The 25257-nt window shown below is 41.7% G+C and overlaps 1 protein-coding gene across 3 annotated transcripts in view; it reads left to right on the forward strand.

Annotated features, from left to right (window-relative positions):
• Positions 1–25257, forward strand: part of LOC130176120 (cyclin-dependent kinase 17-like) — a 33292-nt gene that overhangs the window by 4653 nt on the left and 3382 nt on the right. Inside the window, exons 1-11 of one of the 3 annotated variants that reach the window (XM_056387028.1) lie at positions 1571–1641; positions 6452–6600; positions 13338–13502; positions 14284–14417; positions 18018–18143; positions 22143–22199; positions 22386–22500; positions 23694–23788; positions 23944–24006; positions 24469–24592; positions 24834–24954. In XM_056387028.1, the coding sequence (XP_056243003.1) occupies positions 1631–1641; positions 6452–6600; positions 13338–13502; positions 14284–14417; positions 18018–18143; positions 22143–22199; positions 22386–22500; positions 23694–23788; positions 23944–24006; positions 24469–24592; positions 24834–24954 (1160 nt within the window). In that variant the 5' untranslated portion in view covers positions 1571–1630. Of the gene's footprint in view, positions 1–1567; positions 1642–6451; positions 6601–13337; positions 13503–14283; positions 14418–18017; positions 18144–22142; positions 22200–22385; positions 22501–23693; positions 23789–23943; positions 24007–24468; positions 24593–24833; positions 24955–25257 lie in introns of those variants that run through there. The other 2 variants (XM_056387029.1, XM_056387030.1) reach the window with 2 other exon arrangements.

Consider the following 25257-nt stretch of genomic DNA (forward strand, 5'->3'; position numbering starts at 1 on the left):
TCAACATATAAATATAATAATAAGAATAAAAGTAATAATAATAATAATGATAAAAAGAGGATTAAGAGGGCTTATCTGTCACAGTTCATGCTGGCCTTTCATCTGTGTTACATGTAAGTGGTGCTTCATTTGGTGTGTTTCATTTCAAAGTCATTGTTTATCTATTCAAGACATTTCTGTAGGGAAATTAGTTTTGTGTTTTTTTTTTAATGAATAATAATTCCATATAATTCTGGATGTACTTATAAACTTACATACTATATACTTGTATTTAAATCTCAGAAGTTGCCCACATTGTGAATATGGTAACCCACAACTTTGATTATCGGTAGTAAAAGTGTAGCCGAGGTGATGAGCCACTCAGATCCTGATTCTTCTCATTCAGTGATGAGTTTAGTTAGTAGATGACGAGCTAAACAAAAGCCACGCTCATTAGATATCTGGCATTCGATGTGTGCAATAGTGCGTCACATGTTTTCCCCTCAAGGTGAATCTTGTATCTAATAAAAATGTGCTCATTTTTTCTGATGCTGGCAGAGGTGATCTTTGTTTCTGACTATGTGACACAGTAAAACACTGTGGGAAACCCTCAACAGTTTGTAAAGGTTAAACAAGCGATCAGAAGAGGGGACCTTGAGTTGTGGAAAAGGTGACAGGTAGAATTAGGGCTTCAAGTAATGATTATTTTCTATTGATTAAACCTGTGATTATTTTCGCATTAATATATGAATTTTCTTTGATCTTTAATACATCAAAAAATGTGAAAAATGCCAATCACAATATCCTAGAAGATCAGATGACTCAATCAAATATCTTATTTTATGTGATCAACACAAAACACTAAAATATTTAATTAGCTATAAGAAAAAGAAAAGCAGCAAACTGTCACACATTTGAGAAGCTGGAACCATCAACTGTTTAACATTTCTGCCAGAAAAATGACTTTAATGATTAATCAGTTATCAAAATGATTATTGTTGCACTAGTATTTTCTCAGTTTCTTACATTCTTCAGATCAAACAATTAATGATTCGTAAAAACTATTTGATTTAGACAAAAAAAGAATTGAAGATATTGAAAATGGTCAGCCCTAAACGAACTCAGCAACACAGATTATACATTTGTATTTGTCTGTTCTACAGTAACGCCTGTTCTTCCTGTGGTCTACAGAACTGTGCTACGGCTCAGTGTGCTGCTAACCTGCAGTAGTGAACTTGTTTCTCTACTATCTGACTGCAGGCCGTGTTGGGCCACAGAGAAAGCTTAGAGAGGAGCAGGCCTGTCACTCAAGCCGCTGTAACCATGGCAGCAGTGTTAATCAGCCAGCGTTGAATCTTATTGCCTGTGAGATCTGTTGCTGTGCGTCACTGGTCTGGTCTGGCCTCGTTCGGCCACAGGCTCTGGCTGAGGTGTCTGTATTACACACACACACACACACACACACACACACACACACACACACACACACACACACACACACACACACACACACACACACACACACACACACACCCACCCACACACCAGCACTGACCAGTCTGTCATTGCTTATTGCTGCTCAGCCCTGCGGACACAGGTGACGTGTGACGAGCATGAAAGCAGGCCGAGGAAAGAATGTGTGTCAGTGGGGATGGAAAAGAGGTAAATATGACGAGGCTCTTTGTGTACCCGGCCTTGATGAGGTTAGAACAGGTCTTACTGCTGAAGTAAAGCCTCACCTGCTGCTGTGTGTGTGTGTGTGTGTGTGTGTGTGTGTGTGTGTGTGTGTGTGTGTGTGTGTGTGTGTGTGTGTGTGTGTGTGTGTGTGTGTGGTGGGGGGGCAGCATGCCTGGTTGTCATGCTCAGCACTGCTCAGCGCAGCAGCACACAGCATGGCGCTACCTCCTGCATCTCCTGAAAAAGCCCACTTTTCATTCTGCACAATGCAGCCTTTATATACGGCCCCCATAATGGAGCCAGCTCCTTCACTCATGTCCTCATTGTCTTGGCCAGGATGAGAAAAGGCTGCTCTTTAGAAAAGCAAGGCTGAGCTCACCCGTGAATCATGCCAACAGTTACGCTTGTTCTCTGCCTACTTCTGTAAGTGAGGCAACCAGGGGAGGAGAGACAGGAGTTTTCTAGACCCCACCCCACCCCCCACCCCTTTCCTTCTAAATGCAGTGATGTTAGGAGGTTTACTGGAGCCTGGAGGGGTCACGGAGGGGTTGCGACCTTGCTTTTCCTGTTTCCGTGTGTGGCCCAGACAGCAGTCACGCTGTGGCAGGGATGGTGGATGTGGTTTGATGGGTTCATCTAGCAGAAGGGGGACATTTGCGCAGACCTCCGCAGTGATGTTAGCTGGTAGAGTGCTGCCGTGCGGGTGGTGGTTCCTCACAGCAGGAACTCTGGTCTTACCCTTTCAGCAGCCCTCTGTTCATCATCATCACAGTTACGCTTTGCTCACGGCTACAGCAGGAAAAGGACAGAATCCATATGAAGCATATGCCTATTGTCACCACTGCGGCATCCATAATGCTTCAACCTCCCCCCACCCCTCTCCTCTTTATCCTGCATCCACCCCTCTATCGTCTGCTTGCTGTACTGCCAGGAAAACAGAGGTGGAAAATGCAATTTAGCATACAGCTGGAGATAGTCTGTAATGTGAGGGTCTTGTTATGGTGAGTATCGATGGCTGGTTTAGGGGATAAAAAAATGCAAACATGATCGAGGGGGGTGTGGGGTGGGGCTGGAGTGACAGGGGTGTTGGGGTTGCTATAGGGTGTGATATGGAGAGGGACAGAAAATCAGCATGCATGCAGTCTCCTGCTGTGCTCTGCATTATCAACATGGAAAAAGCAGCGGGGTTGCTGTGGCAACAAATCCCGAATCAGCGCGGTGCTCGGACCCTTCCACTCCACCCCAGATTCCCCCCTTCCCCCTTCCTCCCTCCTCCTCCTCTTCCCTGGCCACCTCCCAGCGGCCCTGGAGCTCAGACCTCAGACCGGCCTACTAAGGAGAGCAAGGATGAGGCTCGGAACAGGGATCATGTCCAAAGCTCCACACTGGATCCCAGAGCAGAAACGTGGGCCAGTGGATACGGGAGCACAGTAGACGACCCCCACCCCCTCACCCCTCACCCCTCCTCCTTCTTCTTTCTTCTGCTGTTGTTAACTATCCATGAAGCTTTCAGAAAGTGATTTGTATCCTCTCAGTGTGCTGGACAGTAGGTCATATCCCGGTTATTTATGAGAGGTTAATGTGCCCCCTCGTATCTCCATCATATACATTCATAAATTAAGATGGGGTCCTGGGTATTACCATGGAAACTGAGGAGAGATTGACTGCAAACGCCAGCAGTAAATGGCCTGTCAGTTTGTCACAATTAGGTGCCATGTTATCCTGATTTGAGTTTGTCCCAGCGATTGTAAACACAATATATTGTTTTTATCTGGCTGCAACTAATGATGATGTTCATTATTGATTAATCTGTCAATCTGTTAATGATTAAGTCTATGAAAAGTCAACAGACTAGTGAAAATAACAGGTTCTTAAAGCCCAGAGTGACTTTTTTTTGTCCTTTTCACAATGATATAAACAGAAGGAAGCAACAAAGCATCACATTTAAGAAACTGGAACAAGCAGCTATTCAGCATGTTTATATTAGTAAACGACCGAAACAACTTTTGATGGGTGAGTTATTTCCTTCAGTGCACCCTTCAACAGCTGTGGATAAATAGTTTTCAGTCAGAGTTATAAGTGTACCCTCTCTATCTGGCGCACATGTTGCAGGCTGTGTGTAAGGCTGCCGCGGGAGTGTGGGTAACGCAGTGAGCTGTTCAGTAGATGACAGACTGCTTGCCCATGCTGGAGCTGATGTGTCATGAGGCGGAACTGACTGATGTGAAGCTGCTATGACAGCTGAGTTGACATTCTGCCTCATCTCGGTTCCTGGAATAATTAGATTGATTGTTGCTTGACAAAGAGCACAGAAGGGAAGAATGTATAAATGTGGGATGAAAGCTGCGCAAGACAAGATCACCATGTGAACGTGTTTACACTGACCAGGCGGAATTGAAAAATGAGGCTGTAGTTGAAAAAGAGAGTGTCTCATCCCCTGTATGTGAAGGAGGTGGGACACTTAAAGACGGATCACGGCTTGTCGACAGGTCTTTGGCAGTATAATGTGAAAAAAAAGTTGCATAAATCCATTTGTGGCTCCAGAGGGATCCGTGTGAAATCTGACAATCTCAGGTGATGTCACTTGAGTCAGCATAAATTGGGTCTGAAAACTACCTTAACGAACCTAAATCTCTGACCCAACTGTCTGTGGTTCAGTTGCATTGTAGGAAAAACAGGCGATAGGTTTTGAAAATGATAATGCAGAATAAAAAAGCTGATATCTGTGGTTCTGCCACATTGATTTAGATCATGCCCATGTTGTCGGAGTGCAGTGTTAAATTGGTGCAATCGAAAACCCTTTAAATTGACCCTATTTGCCAAAGTGAAACTTAAATGTTGGATACGCACTTTTCTCCTCTCGCAAAACATGTGCTGCCTCTCTAACCATTTTTCATATCCTGATCAAACCAGGAACATCATGGCTCCATGATGTTTGTCCTAAACTCCTCAAACAGGAAACTGGATCCAGGGATATTCCAGTTCAGATTTGTCAGATATCTCACTGCTGTCTGAAGCTGTGAACGATGTGTACTTCATCAAGTTTCCTTCTGTAGTTTGCATGCTCCAGATCTACAGTTTAATATTTCGTCTTTGCTCTGTCCCAGTTTGCTTTGGACAGGAGCCCAGTTCAGACAGACGGCTGCTGCTGTCCACTGTGTGCAGGGAACAGAGAACAGGCTCACTGCCTCATAAAACTCTGTGTACAAACTTTTTAAACCAGTCGCTGTAGCTCTAAGATGATTCAGGAGTTGCATGGCCTATTTCTCACCCTAGATTTTTTTTAATGGGCTTTTCTTGTGAAAGGAAAGTTTTGAAACCAAGCCACCACGGTTTTAAACCCATTTCTCTGTCGTCATGTTTTCAGACTCCATTATTGTGACTTTTTCACTTCTCTAACCTGTTTCAAGTCGAATCTGATTTAGCAAGTTTGATTATCTGTTAATCAATGAAGTCATCCGTCAAGAGCAAACGCCAAAACATTTGTTGGTTTCCAGCTTCTCAAATGTGAGAGTTTGCTGATTTTCTCTGCTTCATATCTTTGTAAATTGAATACATTTGGAGAAACTTCGGGAATATAAAAAAAGGCATTTTCACGAATTTATGAAATTTTAGAGGAACTATTAATTAAATTTTTTATGAAAATAATTCTGTCAGTTGCAGCCATATTTTGAGACATGAACTTTGTAGTCTGACATGCTTATCCTGTTTTGATTTACACAATCACACAGGCAAAAAAAAAAAAGTGTGAGTCAGGGTCACGTTTAGAAAGCAGCTCTAGTTTTCAGTCATACTGAAGGCGACGACTTGATGCGTCTCTGGACAAACTTCGTGTTATGAGTGATATTTGGAAGACAAAAGGCTGTCACTGGGAAATAGTTGACAGCCAGCGAGACCTTAAGGGCTGTACTGCTCATGTGTTTTCATGTCTGCTTTTACTCATCATCATCATCGTCATCATCATCACAGACAGACAGACAGACACAGGTCCAGGCTCGCAGTTGTAGTGGAGTCATGATCTCTCCATTGAGGTCACAGGGAGAGGCTGCATGTAATCTGCTCCTGCCAAACATTCACAAATATCTTCTGTCTTGATTTGAAACCCTTTTCACACAAATTCTCTCTCTCTCTCTCTCTCTCTTTCTCTCTCTCTCTCACACACACACACACACACACACACACACACACACACACACACACACACACACACAGAGTCTAGCTCTCACACTCAGTCACTCTCATGCACACAGTAAATGCAACTGGAATGTGTGATGTGGACTCAGTGTGGCCTGGGCTAGTCCTGCTCCATTCAGCAGCAAATCCCCCTGGTTTAGGATTTGCTTTTATAGTTCGGTGTGCCAGGGACTGCACTCTAAACTCAGCCGTAAGAATCTCTCACCAACTTGTCATGTTTTCCCACAGGGAGGAATGTAAAGTAATGTGCCTGAATGAGCTGAGTCATAATTAACGTCAGAGTGCTGATTGGTCCGTGTCTTTGTTCGCTCAGTCAGAGGCCTGGTGATCTAACCGTGTCTTTTGATTTCAGTTTAGCTCTTGATGTGGGATTGTGAAACATGGCTGCAGGTGGATGAGGTGTTTTGTCTTGAATCAAGGGGGTTTATATTCCATTTTGATTTTGAAATGTTATGGTCCACATCATAGAGTGAATATTCTCCTGTAGCTAAAACAAGCTGTATATCTTCTTATCCTTGTCTTACATGTGTTACAATCACAACTCAAATATTTATTTATTATACTTTTTTTTTTAAATTTTTTAACTTTTTGTCAACCCCAGGCCTCCCCTTCCCGAGAGCTCCATGGAGAAGATGAAGCGGTTCAAGAGACGCCTCTCACAGACGCTTCGAGGCAGCCACACCATCGACGAGTCGCTGTCTGAGCTGGCCGAGCAGATGACCATCGAGGAGAACGGCCTGAAGGACAGTGGTGAGGGTTTTGCAGCGACTGTAAATGTTATGTGTAAAGTGGAATGGAAAGAGCTGCTTTATCCAGAAGTATTTTTGCATCTCTGTAAATTTCTGTTAGTTCCTCAACATAATAACACGAATCTCCTGAATAATGATGATGTTTGTTTCATGGTCATGACATTGAATTATTTCAGCTGCATCACTTTGGTATGGCAAATGGCTCTAAATACTACAATACCCATGAGCCTCAGCTGATGCTGCTATGGAGGACAGGCCAGTCAGAGGTGCAAATTCAGAATGTTTGTTGTGTTATAAAGTAATGGCTTTTTGGTATTCATAAGGACTGGGTGATATGGCGATAAGGACTGTTGTCTGTGATACTGTCTAATGCAGTAAATTCCAATTTCACAAAGACTATAATGTTCAGTTTTGGTTGAAACTGTTTTAGAGAGACATTGATTCAACTTCAGTCATTTCGGCTACAGTTACAATGCTTGAATTGTATCACATTATAATGAGAATTTTTTTTTCTCCTTCATTTATATCAATAAGTGTAGACTAAATATTAGAAACACTACTACTGTATTGCAGTATAGTTCACCATGATCATACAGTTGAATCAACACCTCTTTAACACAGACATTATAACCTTCATGAAGGTTGGATTTATTGCAGGGTTGTTGTATTAGATTGTATTTGAGGTAGTTCTTCTTAATTGGCCCTTAGAGGTCTCATTTGATTTCCCTTAAAATTTTCCATAGCACAGTATATATGGATAGTACAACAGATAATGTTATGTAGTGCTGTGACAGAAGATTTTATACATGTCACTGACTACACATTCATATTCTTTATTACATAATTCTTTTTTACATTTTCTGACAGGACCATGAGCAGAGCTGCAATGCTCATGTGATCTTTGGCTCCTGATACATTGAGCGTGTGTTGGTGATTTCTGACAGGTTGCAGCAGTTGTGGATTTTAAAATTCCATCAGTGAATAAATAATATACATTACAGTGTAATCATTATTTTTGCGGACAAGTGACTCAAGGTTTTAGTTAAGTTTATCTGACACAGGGAAGGCTCCCGGTCACACATATCTATGAAATGTGAAGGATAAAACAATAAAGTCCAAGGCTGTTTATTTATATATAACACCAGACTAACATGTAACATTTCCAGCACATTTATGTAATGAAGTGCATGACTAAAATAGGATTTAGTAGCTGAATTTTGATGGACTGCATACATAGAGTACTTTTATCCAAGGCCAAAGCCGAATCCCAGTTTTATCTAACGCTGACCCAGAATCAGTTAAAATGCTGAATGTTTTTTAGGTTACTAGCAACTAATTTTTTACTTCAGCTCTCCATTAGCAGCACACTCAACAGGACTTTAGACTTGATGGCTGGATATTTCTTAATGAAATGCACCGATTGAGTTGTGGTTGACATTTGTTGTTAAGCTTTTATGTTCACAGTCTTAAACGTTTTATCACAGAACCAGATATTTTCTAAAAAAGCTGTTCTTATTTTACACTGTTCATTCAGCTGGGGGAGTTTTCATGTTCATCCAACTGTTGTTAATCCTTCAACTGCCAGTCACTTAACATTGACTGTTGAGAAAATCCACTTCTCAACTTTGTATTGACTATGGTGAGTCCATGTGACATAACTATTTATTTACTTTTGTATACATACACTCAAACATACTGTAGTTGGTTACCTCAGTCTCTTGGATCCCAGTGAAGGTTGTGGCGCTCAAGGCGTCAAAATAAAAGCATAGTGGCACAGCAGCTTATCTCTGCTGATATTCACTAAATCTGCAGGGAGCGAGGGAGGGAGCATGCCTTGGTGTGCCACCACATAGTTGCCATGGCACTCAGGGTCTGGAAACATTCTAGAGTTTCCATGACATCGCCACGGCGACTTGGATGACTTGGTGAAACCAGCCAGGCATCTTGATGCATCCCCCCTTCCGTTGTTTTTTTTTTTTTTTTTATTTGCATCTTTCAGCTCCTCTTCTTCTCTTTTGGCCCCAAGTTCTCTCCCAAGCTTCTTTCAGGCTTGTCCTCAGTTTCCTCTCTTGTCTTTTGTCCAAATGAGAAGTTTTTTTCTCCCCCTTCTTCAATCAATCAGATCGTCCAAGTCTGCCCCCCCTCCCCACTTCCCTCTGAGAACTAACTGGGCTTTGTAAAGAGCTTTTTGTGTAGTGATTAACACCAGGTTTGGCCAGAGTGTTCTGTGCTTAGTGAGTGGGGACACAGAAACATGTCGCGTTTGTGTGTATGTGTGTGCGTGTGTGTGTGCGTGTGCGTGTGTGTGTGTGTGTGTGTGTGTGTGTGTGTGTGTGTGTGTGTGTGTGTGGTGTGAGCTTGCGTGAGGGGATTTTAGCAGCCTGTGTAACAGTAAGTGGGGTAGAGAGGAGACAGAATGGAGTAGCCAGATGAGATGTGATCTGAACTCTGATTGGGGAATGTGTTGTGGTCCTGATCTGATTATGTAACATGTATAACTCAGGCCAGCAGCAGCTGCACGGAGATAAGAGAGAGGTGGCATAAGGACCTGGATATTACACGGGGGCTGTGTATTTTTCTGTTTTCACAGGAAATCTAGGAAACCTTTCATAAACTGTGCAAAGGTTTGAGAGGATGCTTTCAAAAATAATGCCATGAATATTCTTTTTTACCATACAAAGTGCACTCAATGGAAAAAAAATTAATCAAATCAAAATTTGGTGTGACCACCCTTTGCCTTTAACAGCACCAGTTCTCCTTTGTACACTTGTGCACAGTTTCTGAGGTACTTGACAGGTAGGTTGTTCCAAGTATCTTGGAGAACTTGCCACAGTTCTTCTGTGGGTCTGGCTCAGTTCTTCTGTTTCTTCATGTGATCCCAGACCGACTCCATGAGATCAGGGCTCTGTGGAGGCCAGACCATCTGCTTCAGGACTCCTTGTTCTTCTTGTCTCTGAAGATAATTCCTTATGACTCTGGCTGTGTGTGTGTGTGTGTGTGTGTGTGTGTGTGTTTGGGGTTGTTGTAGTTGTTGTCGTGCTGCAGAATAACATTTCCCTGATGGTGTTGCGTGATGAATAAGAATCTAAACAACTAAACTGCCTAAAGCGTTTGCACAGTAATGCACTTCTAAGTCAGTGTTGATGTGTCAGTGTGTGCAAAACAAAAACAACAAAAAAAACCCCACAAATTTGTGACACGGCTCATAATTTAGAACATACCAAATATTCAATTTTTAGACATCTGTGACATCTGTGCTGGCGAAACGATTACACAGTGAAATCTGTTTTTGTAGCTCAACAAGACCTGAACACCCTCTGTACTCTGAATCAGCTTCGAAAAGGCAGCCCAAGTCTTGTGAACTTAATTTTCATGATAAGATTTAAGTCCGAGAAACGCAGAGAATTGGTTGACCCTGGAGACTGAAGCCAGACAAATCACTGAGCTGTGGGGGTAATTTAGGTTATGACGTGGCTCACTTGCTCTCAAAGCTCACAAATCTTGTTAACTATTCATTATAGACAATGTAGATATAAAATGACGCATGACCCTGCAACTGCATATCTTATTTCCTGCCTCTGATTTGTTCAAGTTTAAGATAAGTTTGACAGTTAACAGGTGCCATGTTTTTTTTTTTTCCAGCTTGAAAATCATGGCCAGTGGCTGATGACAGCCCCAGTCTGGGGTGAATTTGTCTAATCAGGTGTAGGAAGGAAAGTACATTCATTCATTTATTACAGAGCCCCAAGCAAATACCTACTGAGGCGAGGAAGACTGCAGTCACTGAACCAAAATGCAGTGTTTCAACTTTCAGTGAAAAATATGAAATAATTTGAATATTATCCTTTCATTAAGTTCACAACCCACAACTTTTAAAAAGTATCTGTCCACAGTCTGTATGATTCCCTTTTTGCCCGACTCTCTTGTTTTTGGAGAAGGCTCTATGGATAAAATCCTCCATCACAGTATCCATTTTAGATCTGCAATGATAAGATGATTAATCGGAAATCAGAAAATTAAGCTGGAACAATTTAATAGTCAATTTATCATTTTGAGTCATCAAAATTCTCTGGTTGCAGCTTCTCAAATGTCAATATTTTCAGGTTTTTTAGTCTTTTATGATAATGAACATCTTTGGGTTTTGAGCTGTTGGTCAGACAAAACGTCACCTTTGGCCCTTGGACATTGTGATAGGCACTTTTTTTTTTTTTAACATTTTATAGACTGAACGATTTTTCAGTTAATCAAGGAAGTAGTCGACAGATGAATTGATAATGAAAATAATAGTTAGTTGCAGGTATCGGTCAATATCTACATACAACAGATTTAGTGGATTGAGAAATTGTTGATAGATAAAATGAGCAGAGAGGTTAATCAAATCAAAGTACTTCACAATCACACTGAAATAAAAATCATCTAAAAAAAAAATCAAGTATAACCCATACTGCCTGTTGGTTAGCAATATTGCTCACAATGGCCTGATACAACCAGAGACATTAAAGCGTTAGCTTCCTCAGTATAGGGTTCAACTTTCCCATCCCTCACTTGTTCCCATCGCTGTTTCAGACGTATTATATGAGCTGGTTCCAGTCTGTACTCACTGACTCTGACCACTGTTCCAAAGATACGTGTGACTGTAAACCTTGATATGTGTCAAATATTACTTTGATCATACACGTGAAGTTATTAGAAGTAAAAGCACTTGTTCATTCTCTCCGACAAACTGATGTACATGCTCCGTAGCCATGTTTTTTTCTGAAATTAAATTATTGACTCTATAGCTGTTGCCTTATGTCCCGTCCTAATCCTCACTGTCCTTGCTGCACGTGTCCTACAGTATCCCTCTGTCTGAGCTCCAACTGTCCCGCTAAACTGCTTCTGTGGGGCTCAGCCCCCCCCCCCCCCCCCCCCCCCAGTCACAGTCTGTGTTTTAGTAACTGCTGAACAAATCCCTCTGTTAGCTCCATTCTTGATTTTTAACAAAGTGCTTTGTTTTTCTCTCAAGACGAATGACACACCGTGGTCGTTTTGTTTACATACTAAGCTCTCTCACTTATGATTTACAGTATAAGCGATACACTGGTTGGGAGAACAGACCACATTGTGGTCAGCTCTGTTTATATTTATCTGGCCCTAGTTTCAGTGTAGGAATTTGAATTTCAGGAAAAATCTAAACACATAAGGATCAGATTGCATCAGATCACACTGTTTTCTTTTAACAGCCAGGGTATGAGCGGTTACTTAGTAACTAGATCGTGTGTTGTTTTAGTGTGTTAAAAATGTGACAATATCACAAATTCTCATCTTATATTTAGTACCCTAAACTATTGCTTTACAGAACCTAAGCTAATGTTTAATCTGTTGTACAGCAATGCACCTATTTCCTTCGTCTGTCCTTTACCTTTCTCATCAGTTCACTGCTCTGTCGTGCTGGTTCACGCTTTTCATCAGCCTCCCTCTGCTCGACACGTTTTGTCTCCTCTCTAAACCGTGATAAAGAAAATTAAAAATTCAGTGTTCCTAAATAAAATCCATTTATAGAAACACATGCCTTATCTGCTACAGTAATGGTTTACCATGCAATTGTATATCTTACTAAGTCATTGCAGTTAATACATCACATGCACTATAGATTAAGACTTAAAACCACTTATGTAACGATAGTGATTATTTTATGCAGTCTGGTGTGGAACCCGTCATGTAAAGCCGCTGCATCAGAAAGCTTTTAGTCAGTTCGACAGTCAGTACTCCTCAGAAATCCTCACTGTCTGCCAATCAGCATGAAAAAGTTAAAGAACTGACGGCCATTTTTTTTAATTACTAGCCCTCATACTTTAGAAAAAGCAAGAACAACAAAAGCACAAGCTTGTTATAAATCTGAAGTAGAGAATAGTAGGATAGACAAAGTCATAGAACTTACAACTTGTAGAAAAAATAATCCATTATGTGCATTTTAGCGGAAACTCTAATCCGACTTGTGCAGGATTTTTGAGGCCACTACTATTTATCTTCGAGAGGCTGATACATACACTCCAATCAAGGCCTTTCTCCCCTGATTGCTCCGTTTGGCCAGGCGGCCTGCTCCACGTACAGTCTTGGTTGTTCCAAGAATTATGGAGGCCACTGTGCTCTCGGGAACCTTGAGTGCAGCAGAAATGTTTTTGTAGCCTTGCCCAGATCTGTGCCTCGACACAATCCTGTCTCTGAGCTCTGCAGGCAACGACTTGTTTTTTTGGTATACATTGTCAGCTGTGAGACCTTATACAGACAGGTGTGTGCTTTTCCAACTCATGTTCAAAAAGCTGAATTGATCAAAATCCAACCAAGGTGTAGAAACATCTCAAGGATGATCAAGAAAAATGGGAGGCACCTGAGCTAAATTTCAAATGTCATAGCAAAGTGTCTAAATACCTATGTCAATGTGATATTTCAGTTTTCTACAGTTCCGTTTTCACTTTGTCAGATTGATAGGTATTGATGAGGGAATTCTTTTTTTTTTATTTTAGCATGAGGCTGCAACATGACAGAATATGAAAAGATGAAGGGGTCTGAACGCTGTCTGTATAACTTGCATCAGTAGTGTCAAAGCTACTGCTGACCTTATTAAGTAGTCCTGATCGACATTAATTATAGTTCCTTGTGTCATTATAAAATTCTGTGTTTCTGCTAGCAGTCACAGCCATGCTCATATGTTCAGTCAACCATAGAGATTAAAAACATGCTGTGTCTCTCCTGCAGAGCCCATAGTGAGGAACGGTCGTCCTCCGTCAGCACACAGCGTCCACTCCTTCCTTCACCAGTACACAGGCTCCTTTAAAAAGCCGCCGCTGCGACGACCTCAGAGCGTCATTGGAGGAGGCCTGGGGTCTCTCATGGTCATGCCTCGCAATGGCAGTCGCCTTGGTGAGAGACACACGCACACACACTTATCCACATGCACACAGGCCATGATTGCGTTCGATATTTGTCTTTGCTGTGATAGAGGTTTAAGTCCAGGAGATGTCTTTAGTGTCAGTAGGTAGGATCTGTCACTACAGTGGCGTGATTTTTATTCAAGATTTAAATTTGGACGTGAGGCTGCTCGAGCTAGCTGTTGAATAGCTCAAATAAATGTAGAATATCCTGAAAGCATGAGTCAGCTGAGTCTGATATATTATGTGTGAAACTATGTGCTGAAACACACCATTCTTAGAGGCATATGTCAGTGCGGACACATGAATAAATATCAGGTCCGTCATTCCAGTTGTTACGTTCAGTCAGACAATTTGTTAAAAAAAAAAAAAATAAGGCTAAAAATAATGACACTCTAAAGCAAAGCTCAGTCTAGATGCACTATTTAAATTCACAGCATTTTCTAATATAAACAAACATAAAGCCTGGAGGAGACGGCGATCTGCTTTATATGTATGAAGCCTGAGTTTGTTTAGACGTGGAAAAATTACAGTGTGATGAATGGATCAGTCAAACTTATTAAACCTAACACTCCTCTTGTGTGTATCAACTGGTCGACACAGCCGGGAGCTCGATAAGAACAGCGGAGCTCGAGGAAGTGTTGTTCTTTCCCCTTGAAGTCATCCGCTGCTGCTGAGCCCTGCCTTGTTTCCACAGACCCGCTCTATCTATCAAACTCAAACCCTCATCCTCCCTTTCTCTCCCTCTGTTTTTCTTCCCCTCTCCGCTCCAGATATCGTCCATGAGAACCTGAAGATGGGGTCGGATGGGGAGAGTGACCAGGCGTCGGGAACTTCCTCCGATGAGGTGCAGTCGCCCACAGGCGTTTGTCTGAGGAACAGAGGGAACAGACGCATCTCCGCAGAGGTGAGATTTTCCTCCTCCGTGTGTTCAGACTTTCTTTGTCCTTGCATTGCCTTTGTGCTTTTTAAAAATCGATTGAGTGTTGTGGGATGTGAGTCACCGGCTACAATTAACAAGCGTTGACATTTGAGCATGTTACTGCTATGAATCGTGACAGTTATTCGTCTGGGGTCGTACCTGGCTCAGCGGTTCAGCTTCCACTTTGTCACTGAAGGTGTGTGTTAATTAATTCACTGAGAAGCAAAGGAGCCTTGGCGTTTGACAAAGGGCTTTTTTTTTTTCAGCAAAAAACGCTATTTAATGATGTGTGCATTACGGCTCCACGCTGTAACTCAGCGTAGGCGTGTTTTCATAGTGTGTCATGACGCGCAAAAGTCCTCAGCTGCCCACATATTCTCGACGTAAGACACACACACACACACACACCGACTCCACATACTGTACTTATGAACATACTTTTGAAATCTGTTTTATAAAGGTTTCACATTCGCCATCACCTCCACCCACTAAACACCCTCACATACTTTCACACACACACACACACACACACCACACACACACACACACACACACACACACACACAAACACACACACACTGAGTCAGTCATGGGCAGCCAGATTTTGACATTCCTCTGGTGGTTACATAATGTCGTCACATTATGGAAAGACTTCCCGTTGTGATTATTATTATTTTTTTGATGTTGTCTAAGAGGGATTTCATTTCACCACAAGCATTTTTTTTTAATCCAGGGCATTTGAGTGTGCATGTATTAAACAGAGTGCAGTGTTATCATTCCAAAATAATAAAGTTTTAACATTTGAGAACAAAAGCGAGCCACTGTAAAGAAGAAGTCACTGTGGCTTGCACCATGTCATGCTGAGGTTGATTTAACAGAGCATATGGGAAGGCAGACGTGCACACAAATGGAGAACCTGATCAAGAACGAAAGCTTTAATCCGGCTGGCTCGTAGGGACACATGAAAGGCAGCGTGAAGCAAGAGGAGAGATGACACTGCGGTGTCTTAAGGTAACAGATAAAGACAGATAAGTTGCGCTCATTGGGGCTTCACTTGAATTTTCCAGATGTCTGACACTGGCTTGCATCAGATAGTGTCATAGGTTCCAGTTGGTATGATGCTTCTTTCATTTATTTAGTGTTCAACATAATCAAGAATTAAGTCTGAAGTTTTGAACATTAAATCTTAATCAATATAAAATACATCTTAAGGTGTGCTTTATGTTTCTGTAACAACAAAAACAAAGGTTCTGATTTGATATTGACAGGATTTAGAATTTATTAAATGTCCTAAAATATCCACGTTAAATTCTGTCTTTCTTTACAACAAAGCCAAGACTTGCTCCTTTAAATCCATCTTAATGGTTCCTAATGGGATTCTAGGGGAATCAACTGGACAAGTGACTGTCCAGTTTCATAGCAACAGTGAGATAGTGAAAGTGAAATGTCAGTGAAGGTTTACACATTTTTATTTCCCTTTTTATTCAGTTGAACATCGTCAACCACATGTTGCACAGCACCTGCTCGGTGATCATGGGAGGAAAGTTCTTGTGGTTGAAGAACACACACTTCCTCTGACAGTGTTTATTGGTTGCTCTGATTGGAAGACTTCTTGAGTTTGACGAGCAGATACCAGTAACTACACAAACAAACTGAGCGCATGCAAGACTGGACGAAAAAAAAAAAACCCAACCTTTAAACGTGTAGTTAAGCAGCTCACTCCACTTGGGGCTACCCGCACACAGAGACATGACACATCAGCTCTCGCTGTGTGTCGAGAGCATTTGCAAGCACTGCACCTCACACTTCCTGTGACTGTTTCACAAGCAGTCAAAAGCATGTACACACACACACACACACACACACACACACACACACACACACACACATATACACATCTTTCTTGCAGGACGTCAAACACTCTGTGCATTGTTTGTGCTGGTATGAGCAGCAGGATTGACCGCAGCCTTGTCGTTCATGAAGTGATCCAACAGCGAAATCACTGTGTGGCTCCATTCTTTGTCTCTGTGCTGCTGCGACACTCAGATTACTGGCGGTTGAAGAGGCGGCGGAGGAGGAGGAGGAGGAGGAGGAGGAAGGAAGTGTAGGAAGAGGAGTGAGGAAGTCCCTCTGTCTGGGGTCAGGTAGTGGATTGTCCTTCTCTTGCTGCAGAGGAAGCAGTGCTGTTTTGGGATTACATCACAAGGATTACTTTAATACGGTCCAGATGGGCCCCCGTTGTAACAGATTAGGCTGGGTTGATTGGACAAGTAGGGGAGGGTGGGGGGTGCAAAGGTCAGGTGATGGATGGCATCACTTGCTCTGAGGACCAACCACCAATCCTGGGCCTGCACACAGACACCACGGAGCAACAAACTGGATGTTATGTTCAAAAAAAGAATACAGGCACAGATGCACGTTATAGCCGCCTGTGATCAAGCTGAGCAGCTGTTATTTATATGACGGATATTAAAGACTTTTTTCATTAATCTGCAATTAATTAATTATATTAACAAGTAATAACACCACATATTGACTTAAACTCGTTGTTGTTCTCTGTTTTATATCTTATAAAATAATCATTTCCAGGATTTGGGCTTTTAGTTGAAAAAAAAAGATAAATGAAAAAAATATGGACAGGTTTGTCAGTAATGACAATAATTGCTTGTTTCAGCCCTTCTTTTACATGGCGTCACCATGTATTAACAAATTTATCAACAAGCCCTTGCATTATGTCTCACTGTATTTGCTCCAGTTGTAATTAAAGCATTAAATTCAGTGAACCATAGGTCTGAATGTGTCTGCTGTTGGCATCCAAGACAAAAAGCTGAGTCACCGTCATGGGTCACCCGTCCAGGAGTCAGTCGCCTTCGGTTACACATTTGTCAATGAGCTTGTTGTTGATATGTGGAAAGTTCAAAGTTGCATATTATTGTAATACAGTAGGGAGGAGTGGGGCGTTTGTAAGTGTCCAGTGTTACCTCATAGGGGGAGGAAGTAGATTTTAGAGAGAGAGAGAGAGAGAGAGAGAGGCCGGATTAACAATAATCTAACAAATAGAGGAAATGCATGATGGGAAGAATCCAGACGTATTGTGAGTGTGTTTGATTTTATATAACAAGTCATTAGGATCATGCTTTAGTACTTTGCTGCTCTGGGAAAGACTTTACCCTGAAGTCTTGAAGGCAGCTTTTATTATGTACACAAGTCTGCTGCACAAGACTGTATAGATGCAAGCTGCAACACGTGTGTTTATACACACATATATACACTCACTGGCCTCTCTGTTGACCAGTGAGGCCTAACGCGTGCTGCCTAATGCTGCTTCTTACAGATTCTGCTTGTTTACTCTGGGTCCCTGCCATTTTGTTGTCAATCAGTGGTATTTATTCAGAGCTTACGCTGTTTGCTGAGGGTTTACTCCTGTTTTTTTTAAGGATTTTACAACGTGTTGACACTGTTTTTAAATTGCCTCTCTTGTTTTTTTCCATTTCTGTGTGTGTGTGTGTGTGTGTGTGTGTGTGTGTGTGTGTGTGTGTGTGTGCGCGTGTGTGTGTGCGCGCGCGCGCGTGCGCGTGTGCTCAGGACCTGAACAAACGTCTGTCCCTGCCCGCCGACATCCGGATACCTGACGGTTACCTGGAGAAACTGCAGCTGAGCAGCCCACCCTTCGACCAACCGCTGAGCCGACGCTCCCGAAGAGCATCACTGGTGAGGGGGGGGATTAGAGAGAAAGATAAACTAGTTAACCTGTGAAAAAAGGGATGAAAAGACATAGAAGTCAAATTAGAAATTGATGGAAAGAGGTGTCCTGGTGACAGATGTTAAGGCACATACTATGTAACAGCATCATTCCCGGTTTGATCACAGCCAGAGACAGTTTTTGCAGGTCAGACCTGTCTGTCTTCCCCCATGTCTGTGTGTATACTGTCAGCTGTCAGCTGTCTGTTAAAATGGGTAAAAAAAAAAGGCCAAAAAAGAAAGTGAGAAGTTGGTGGAAAGGAGTCAAAGTAGGGAAATCACCTCTCAGTTTTCCTACTGCTCTGATGGCAAGCAAACTTCCTGCTGAAGTGCCCTCAAGCAAAACACTGACTCCCCAGGGGCGCCACGCTGCTCTCAGAGCTGCTCTCTGACTTTATAGCCAGGAGGGAAAAACAAAACAGATTTCATATCCTCATTAGTTGCATCATTGTACATACAATGTCAGAAAAGAAACAGACTCAAATATCCATGTTACCTACGAAAAAGCTGCAATTCCACAAATAACACTTAAGTTTAAAAAGTAAAAGTCCTGCATTCAATTAATTCATTTGACTTAACTGGAAGTAGAGCTGAAACAATTCCTCAATGGACGAAAAATAATCTGCAACAATTTTGACAATCGATCAATCATTCAAGTCTTTTTTTTTTTTTTTTTTTTTTTTTGTGAATTGTTTTTATTGAGTTTCACAGTTTTTGCTGAACACAAAACAAGAACACCTTCAGGTCCATAGTTATTAATTCTCATACATTGAGACAGACATATAAACACAAAATAATAAAGATGTAAGGACAAGCTAGAAGTTAAGTAGAATGAATTATACACACCAGAGGGCACAATAACATAATACATGTCTACCCAGCTGACAGAATAAGATACAGACGAAAACAATAATAAATTAATTTAAACGAGGGGAGAGAGAAAAATCAGCATTTGCTAAGTAACCTTTATAGGGATCCCAAATCCTTGAGAACAAGTCAGTTTTGCCGTTAAGTGAATATCTGATCTTGTTTAAGCTCAAAGACATCAATAGATCTCTAACCCAGTGTCTAAATGGTGGAGTGTCAGGGGATTTCCAGTTCAGAAGAATAACCCTTCTGGCCACAGCCCCACGCTGGGATCCAGATAGTGATGAGTTCACCGGTAAAACTCTGAATACAGCAATACGCGGAGAGGGTTGGATATTTGTATGATGTATGTCGGAGAGACGTTTAAATATCTTGTCCCACAGTTTAGCCACTGAAGTGCAGGCCCAGAATTGGTGGTATAAGGAGGCAGGTTCAATCTTGCATCTAATACAAGTGGGGTCTAATCTTTGCCCTGTACCAATGAATCCGATGGAGTGCTTTAAACTGTATAAGATGGTGTCTGGCATTAAAGGATGATGAAAATATAAGATCCCAGGTATAATCATCTAATTCCTCTCCCATACCTGCGCTCCAGGCGCCCCTCACCCCCGACATCGAGGGGGTCTCAAGCTCAATGAGATTACTATATGTCTTTGAAATCACACCTCTTGAGATTTCAGTCAATTGGAAAATTGAATCAGTTACAGTGGGCAGAGGTTTAGTGGGGAAATTGGGAATATTTTTTCAAACCAAGTCTCTTACTTGAAGGTATCTAAAATAATGTTTATTTGGCAGATGATATTTGCTCTGAAGTGAGTAAGGCGAATGAGGCAAAAATAGTATCAATATACAGATGTGAAAATGAACAAAGGCCTAGAGGGTGCCAAACAGGGAATGCATCATCACGTATAGACAGGGGGGGGGGGGTGATACATTACGATGGATTGGGCCACGCAGAGACGAGTTCAAGTCATTTTTTTAAGCAAAAAAGTCCTTGTTTCAGCTTCTCAATTATGAGGATTTGCTGATTTTCTTTGTCTCATCTGATTGAAACCTAATATTTTAAGATGTTAAAGTGCTGGTCAGGGAAAACAAGCCGTTTGATGACCTTACCTCAGGCTTTAGGAAATCGCGATGTACATTTTTCACTATTTTCTGACATTTTAGAAGCTGAACCATCGAGAAAATAATAATCAGGTGAATCAAATGGAAACACTCGTCAGTTGCAGCTCTAACTGGAAGGCTGAAGTTACTAGTGATCACACCTGGTTTTGATATTAAAATTAAAAAGGTTTAACTGTGGAAGAATAGCTCAATAAAATGAAATTGCATTTCAGAATAATTGTCATTAATTCATATGTGAATTGCAGAGAAAACTGGGGCCGTGGACGATTCAGAGGCTTTAAAGAATTATTCTTATAACACTATTATATAATTGATGCATTTTGTGTAACTCCATCAGTGCCTTGTTTTTATGATTTTATGTAGGTGTGTGAGCAATAAAAATAACATCCTCTGACACAGTTTACGTAATTCTGTTTCCTGATATTGATCTATATTGACATCACTTGGTATTTTCTAAAAATCGACTGAGAAAGAATTTGTGTCTGTTTTTGACAAATCCAACAAACAGACTTGCTGGAAAATCAAGACATTCAACACATTAAAACATAAAGAAGTCCTGTTCAATGATTTTCCTAATATGGGCTAATACACACAGAGTTTCTAAAGTGAGAGCTACATCGACTCATGATATACAGTTTATCATATCACCGCAGCCGCCGTCTTAACCTAACGTTTTCCAGCTGGGTCACAAATACCTACACATGTCAGAGAGACGTAGTGGAGTTGAAAGTTTTAGATCCAACAAACTGTACTTATGTAAATGTACAGTATCACTGCCCACGTCTGAGAGTGAGGAGTCCTGATTTCAGAATCGACTGTGTAGGAGAATCAGACAGAATTAGAGAGAAGCAGAAAGAGCGGCTGCAGAACATAACGATGGCTGTGAGACCTGTGTTTTATTTAAAGTCAGCGAGGAACAGAGGAGAGAGGGGGAAGCGAGGGAGAGACGCCTTGACCATAGACTGTCTATTCTCATCCTTTCAGCCTGTTGACATGTGTTTACACAAGCACCTCAGCATTCACTTTGTCAGCTGCCTCAGTAATTAGCTTGTGTTTTTACTTTGAATGTACATCTGCATGAACACAGAGGCTCAGCCGCTCCACTGCATTTGCATACAAGCCGCCCTGCAGAGATGTTTAGAAAGCCCTGAATGGCCTCGTTCCACAGTAGGTGTTTGACACCCAGACCTCTCAGGTCATCTGGTCGTCAGCTCGTCTTCATTCTGTACAGAGGGTCAGTTCAAAGTCCGGTGACGCTGACTTTAGTTTTCAATGCTCCTAGTCTCTAGATTTCTTCAGGACCTCAGACTCTAAACTGTTGTCTTTCAATGATGCGTACTGCATCTTAGTTATTAAAGTGTTTGTACTTATTGCTTGTTGTACCTGAGTGGCTGTGAAGTATATGTGCATTTTCTCATTTTTGATTTGATGATTAAAGCACGTTCTGGCGAATGGTTATTTTCATCATCGATTAATGCTGATTAATCATTTCATCCATAAAATGCCAGAAAATAGTGAAAATGTCTGTAATAATTTCCCGGAGCCCAAGATGATGAATTTAGATAAATTATTTTATTCAATTAACAGTTGAAACCAGTTGATATTCAGTTTATTATCATATATGTCAAATAACAGCACCAAGTCCTCACGTTAGAGAAACTGAAACCGGCTCATTTTTTGGCAAATTAAAATCAAACGAGCACATTGAGTTTTCAGTTGTGTATTAACCATGCTTTATAAATAAAGCTTGCCTTTGCTTGTCTTGCCCATAAACAAACACTTTGTAAAAGCCAAAAGCCAACGGTCCTTTGTCACAAGAGATTAGCTGTGATGGTGGTTGGGGGTGTGTGACCTCCTTACATCCCCCCTCTGTTGCTGCGAGGCCGTCATAAGGATTTGTTGTGGCGTCTTTAAGCTTGTCAGTGCTAATAAAGACACTACCCTCATTAACACTGTTTGTCCTTTTCTCTCCTCCAGTCAGAAATTGGATTTGGGAAGCTGGAGACCTACATCAAACTGGACAAACTGGGGGAGGTACGTGAGAGTGTGTGTTCACGGTCATCCTCGAGTTTTCTTCCAGGTGCTAATGTTCTCATGCTGAGTGACATAACGTGCACAGACACAGATTTAGAGTTTACTTTTGACCCCTGAAGGTCAGACTGCTCTGCATCAGTCCAGCTTTCTGTCCTCACCTCCTCTCCCTCTCCTCCTGTCCTCCAGGGCACGTACGCTACAGTCTTCAAGGGGAGGAGTAAACTGACAGACAACCTTGTGGCACTGAAGGAGATCAGACTGGAGCACGAGGAGGGGGCACCGTGCACAGCGATACGAGAAGGTACGAAGGTTGACCACAAATTCCGCACAAGCCCCACATATCCACGTAGATGTGATGATAGATTATTTCCTTTTATGATAAGCAGCTTTCTCGGCCCGTCCATCACGGGGCTCGTCGGGGGCAGTTGATAAAACACTGGCACATTTCATTTTTACTGCTGTAAGTTGACTTGAACAAGAACATTTTAACTGGTGCACATATATAAAAAAAAAAAAAAATAGGGAACAACGCCGTCATGCAAAGTGTGAAGTCTTCTGTTCACTTCCACTGAAGCCCGCATGCTTTGTCAAAGTCACTGCGGTCTAACGTTGAGTCACAGTTTAGTGTTCATCTCTTTACATCTTTGACAGTCTGCACTGTCAGCGGATAGAAACCCTGCTGCACTGTGTGTAGAGATGGAGAAGTCAATTATTCGTCATCGCACCACTAGACTGTACAGTTCGTAATTGCTCTGCTCAGTGCGATGTGACTTGGCCACAGAGACGCAGTTTTGTTGAAAGCAAGGTGAATGTGATGTTATCAGTGTGAGTCCTGTATTTTATGTTTGGAACCTGATTGACTTGGAGGTTAGTTAAAGCTTTGTTTATGAGTCTGACATTATGCATAATGTTAGGCTTTATAAATACACATCACTTGGCTTGATCAGTGTTAACCCAGTGACATCAGAGTCAGTTTAGTTGATGTGTTTGCAGTAAGTAATTATTTATAAGTGATAAAAGAGACATGTTACTCAGAGGAATAAAAAGGACTGTGCTGGTGAGATTAAAAAAACACTTTATTACTTAATGGCTTATAAGATGTCACCAAAAAAGAGAAATGAAAATAAAAACAGTAACATCTAAAGTCACAGTTGATCCGTTCAGAAAAACAAAAGAAAAACGGAAAAGCAGGAACATTAAATATGTCAAACACTAATAATAAGCAAACTCAGGACAAATGAGGCCACGAGATACAAAATTCAGAAAAAAACTCAAGGATGTTACAAAGTTTAACACTGAACTGATTTTAAGTCAAAATTTAACGAGACACTGACTCAACCCTCAGAGAGCAGAAGAACCATTACATTAAAGTTCAGGAAAAAAAATGGCCGTCATCAATACTATGATAAGGAACTGAGCAAAGTAAACTTTACATCTTACGGTTGTTATCACGTCCTCACTGTCACAACTGTCACCTCTTTCTTTTTCCTGTAGTGTCGTTACTGAAGGACCTGAAACACGCCAACATCGTGACGCTGCACGACATCGTCCACACAGACAAGTCGCTCACACTGGTGTTCGAGTACCTGGTGAGACCAACAAGCCTCTGCCCTCACTTTCTGCATGACTCACATGTTCACATCATTATTATTCATGACCCTGTGCATATTAGAGCCCGCTTACCAACTGTTGCTCTCTTTTCCCTCTCTCTCTCTCTCTCTCTCTCTCTCCCTCCCTCGTCCAGGACAAAGACCTGAAGCAGTACATGGACGATTGTGGGAACATCCTGAGCATGCAGAATGTCAAGGTGAGCCTCTGCAGGCGGCCTGCTGGCCTGGCCAGCTTCATCAACTTTCAAGACTTTGTTGTTGCTGCCGTCAGTACAAGAAACACTGTTAGATTGCCCCCTGGTGGTGGAGAGTGGACAGTGAAGGGGGTGGGGGGGAGTGACATTTATTTTCTTAACCTTTTACACAAAAATCTATTTGAGTCGATTTGCACACGAGTTGTGTTTTAGTTACATCTGCTTTTTGAATGAGACTCAAAAAATGAAATTACATATTATTATATAAAAGCAAATAAGAAAGTGCTTCATGAATGAGACAGCAACACATTTTGCTCCTGATACGAGGTTTCTTGCATAATCTAATACTCTAGAGGAAATTTGAGAGACTGCTGCTTAAGCAATCCAGAAATGGCATTTGTAATGTATGTTTTTTTTTATTCACCAATAAGATCATGATTACTCATCAGAAACATCTTTCTCCAGATTTTTCTGTTCCAGATCCTGCGAGGCTTGGCGTACTGTCACAGACGGAAAGTCCTTCACAGAGACCTGAAGCCTCAAAATCTGCTCATCAACGACAGAGGAGAACTCAAACTGGCCGACTTTGGTAAAAACAAAAACAGTCCTGATGTCAATGCTTCATCTGTTTATGATGGTTTTGTGATATTTAGACAAAGAGTGACACCTGCTTTACATTTGTTAAGCTGTGTTTGTCTATATTTTACTGTTACTTCAGAACACATTTGAGCCATATTTTAAATAGATGTATGCGTAGTATTCTGTAATGTGTATTTCTACTAAATGTGTCCATTGGATCTGTTTTTATGTCTCATGTTTCTGCTCCACAGGCCTGGCGAGGGCCAAGTCTGTGCCCACTAAAACATACTCTAACGAGGTGGTAACACTTTGGTATCGGCCTCCCGACGTGCTGCTCGGCTCCTCTGAGTACTCCACGCAGATAGACATGTGGTGAGTGGGCCTCACTCAACAGGGGTGATTGCAACTGTTAGAAAACACTGATCAGACTCCTGGCTACTCTCTCTTTATGCCCATATGACTTCACACACCGAAGGTGCAGAGGCAAATAAAATCCTCAAGTACGAAGAATTCGTGGTCTGAATTTCTAGTTTTACTAAATGATTTCAAGTCTGTAGCTGCTTCAGTGATTTTTGAAATGAGCACAGATGTTTGGAGCTTCTTGCAGTTTGTCGGAGCTCTTCTGAGCAGACAGGTGTCCGAAGCTGCAGGAAGGAGACTTTGATGTGGCCCGTG

This window comes from Seriola aureovittata, chromosome 10 (genome assembly GCF_021018895.1).
Source record: "Seriola aureovittata isolate HTS-2021-v1 ecotype China chromosome 10, ASM2101889v1, whole genome shotgun sequence".
Lineage (NCBI taxonomy): Eukaryota > Metazoa > Chordata > Actinopteri > Carangiformes > Carangidae > Seriola > Seriola aureovittata.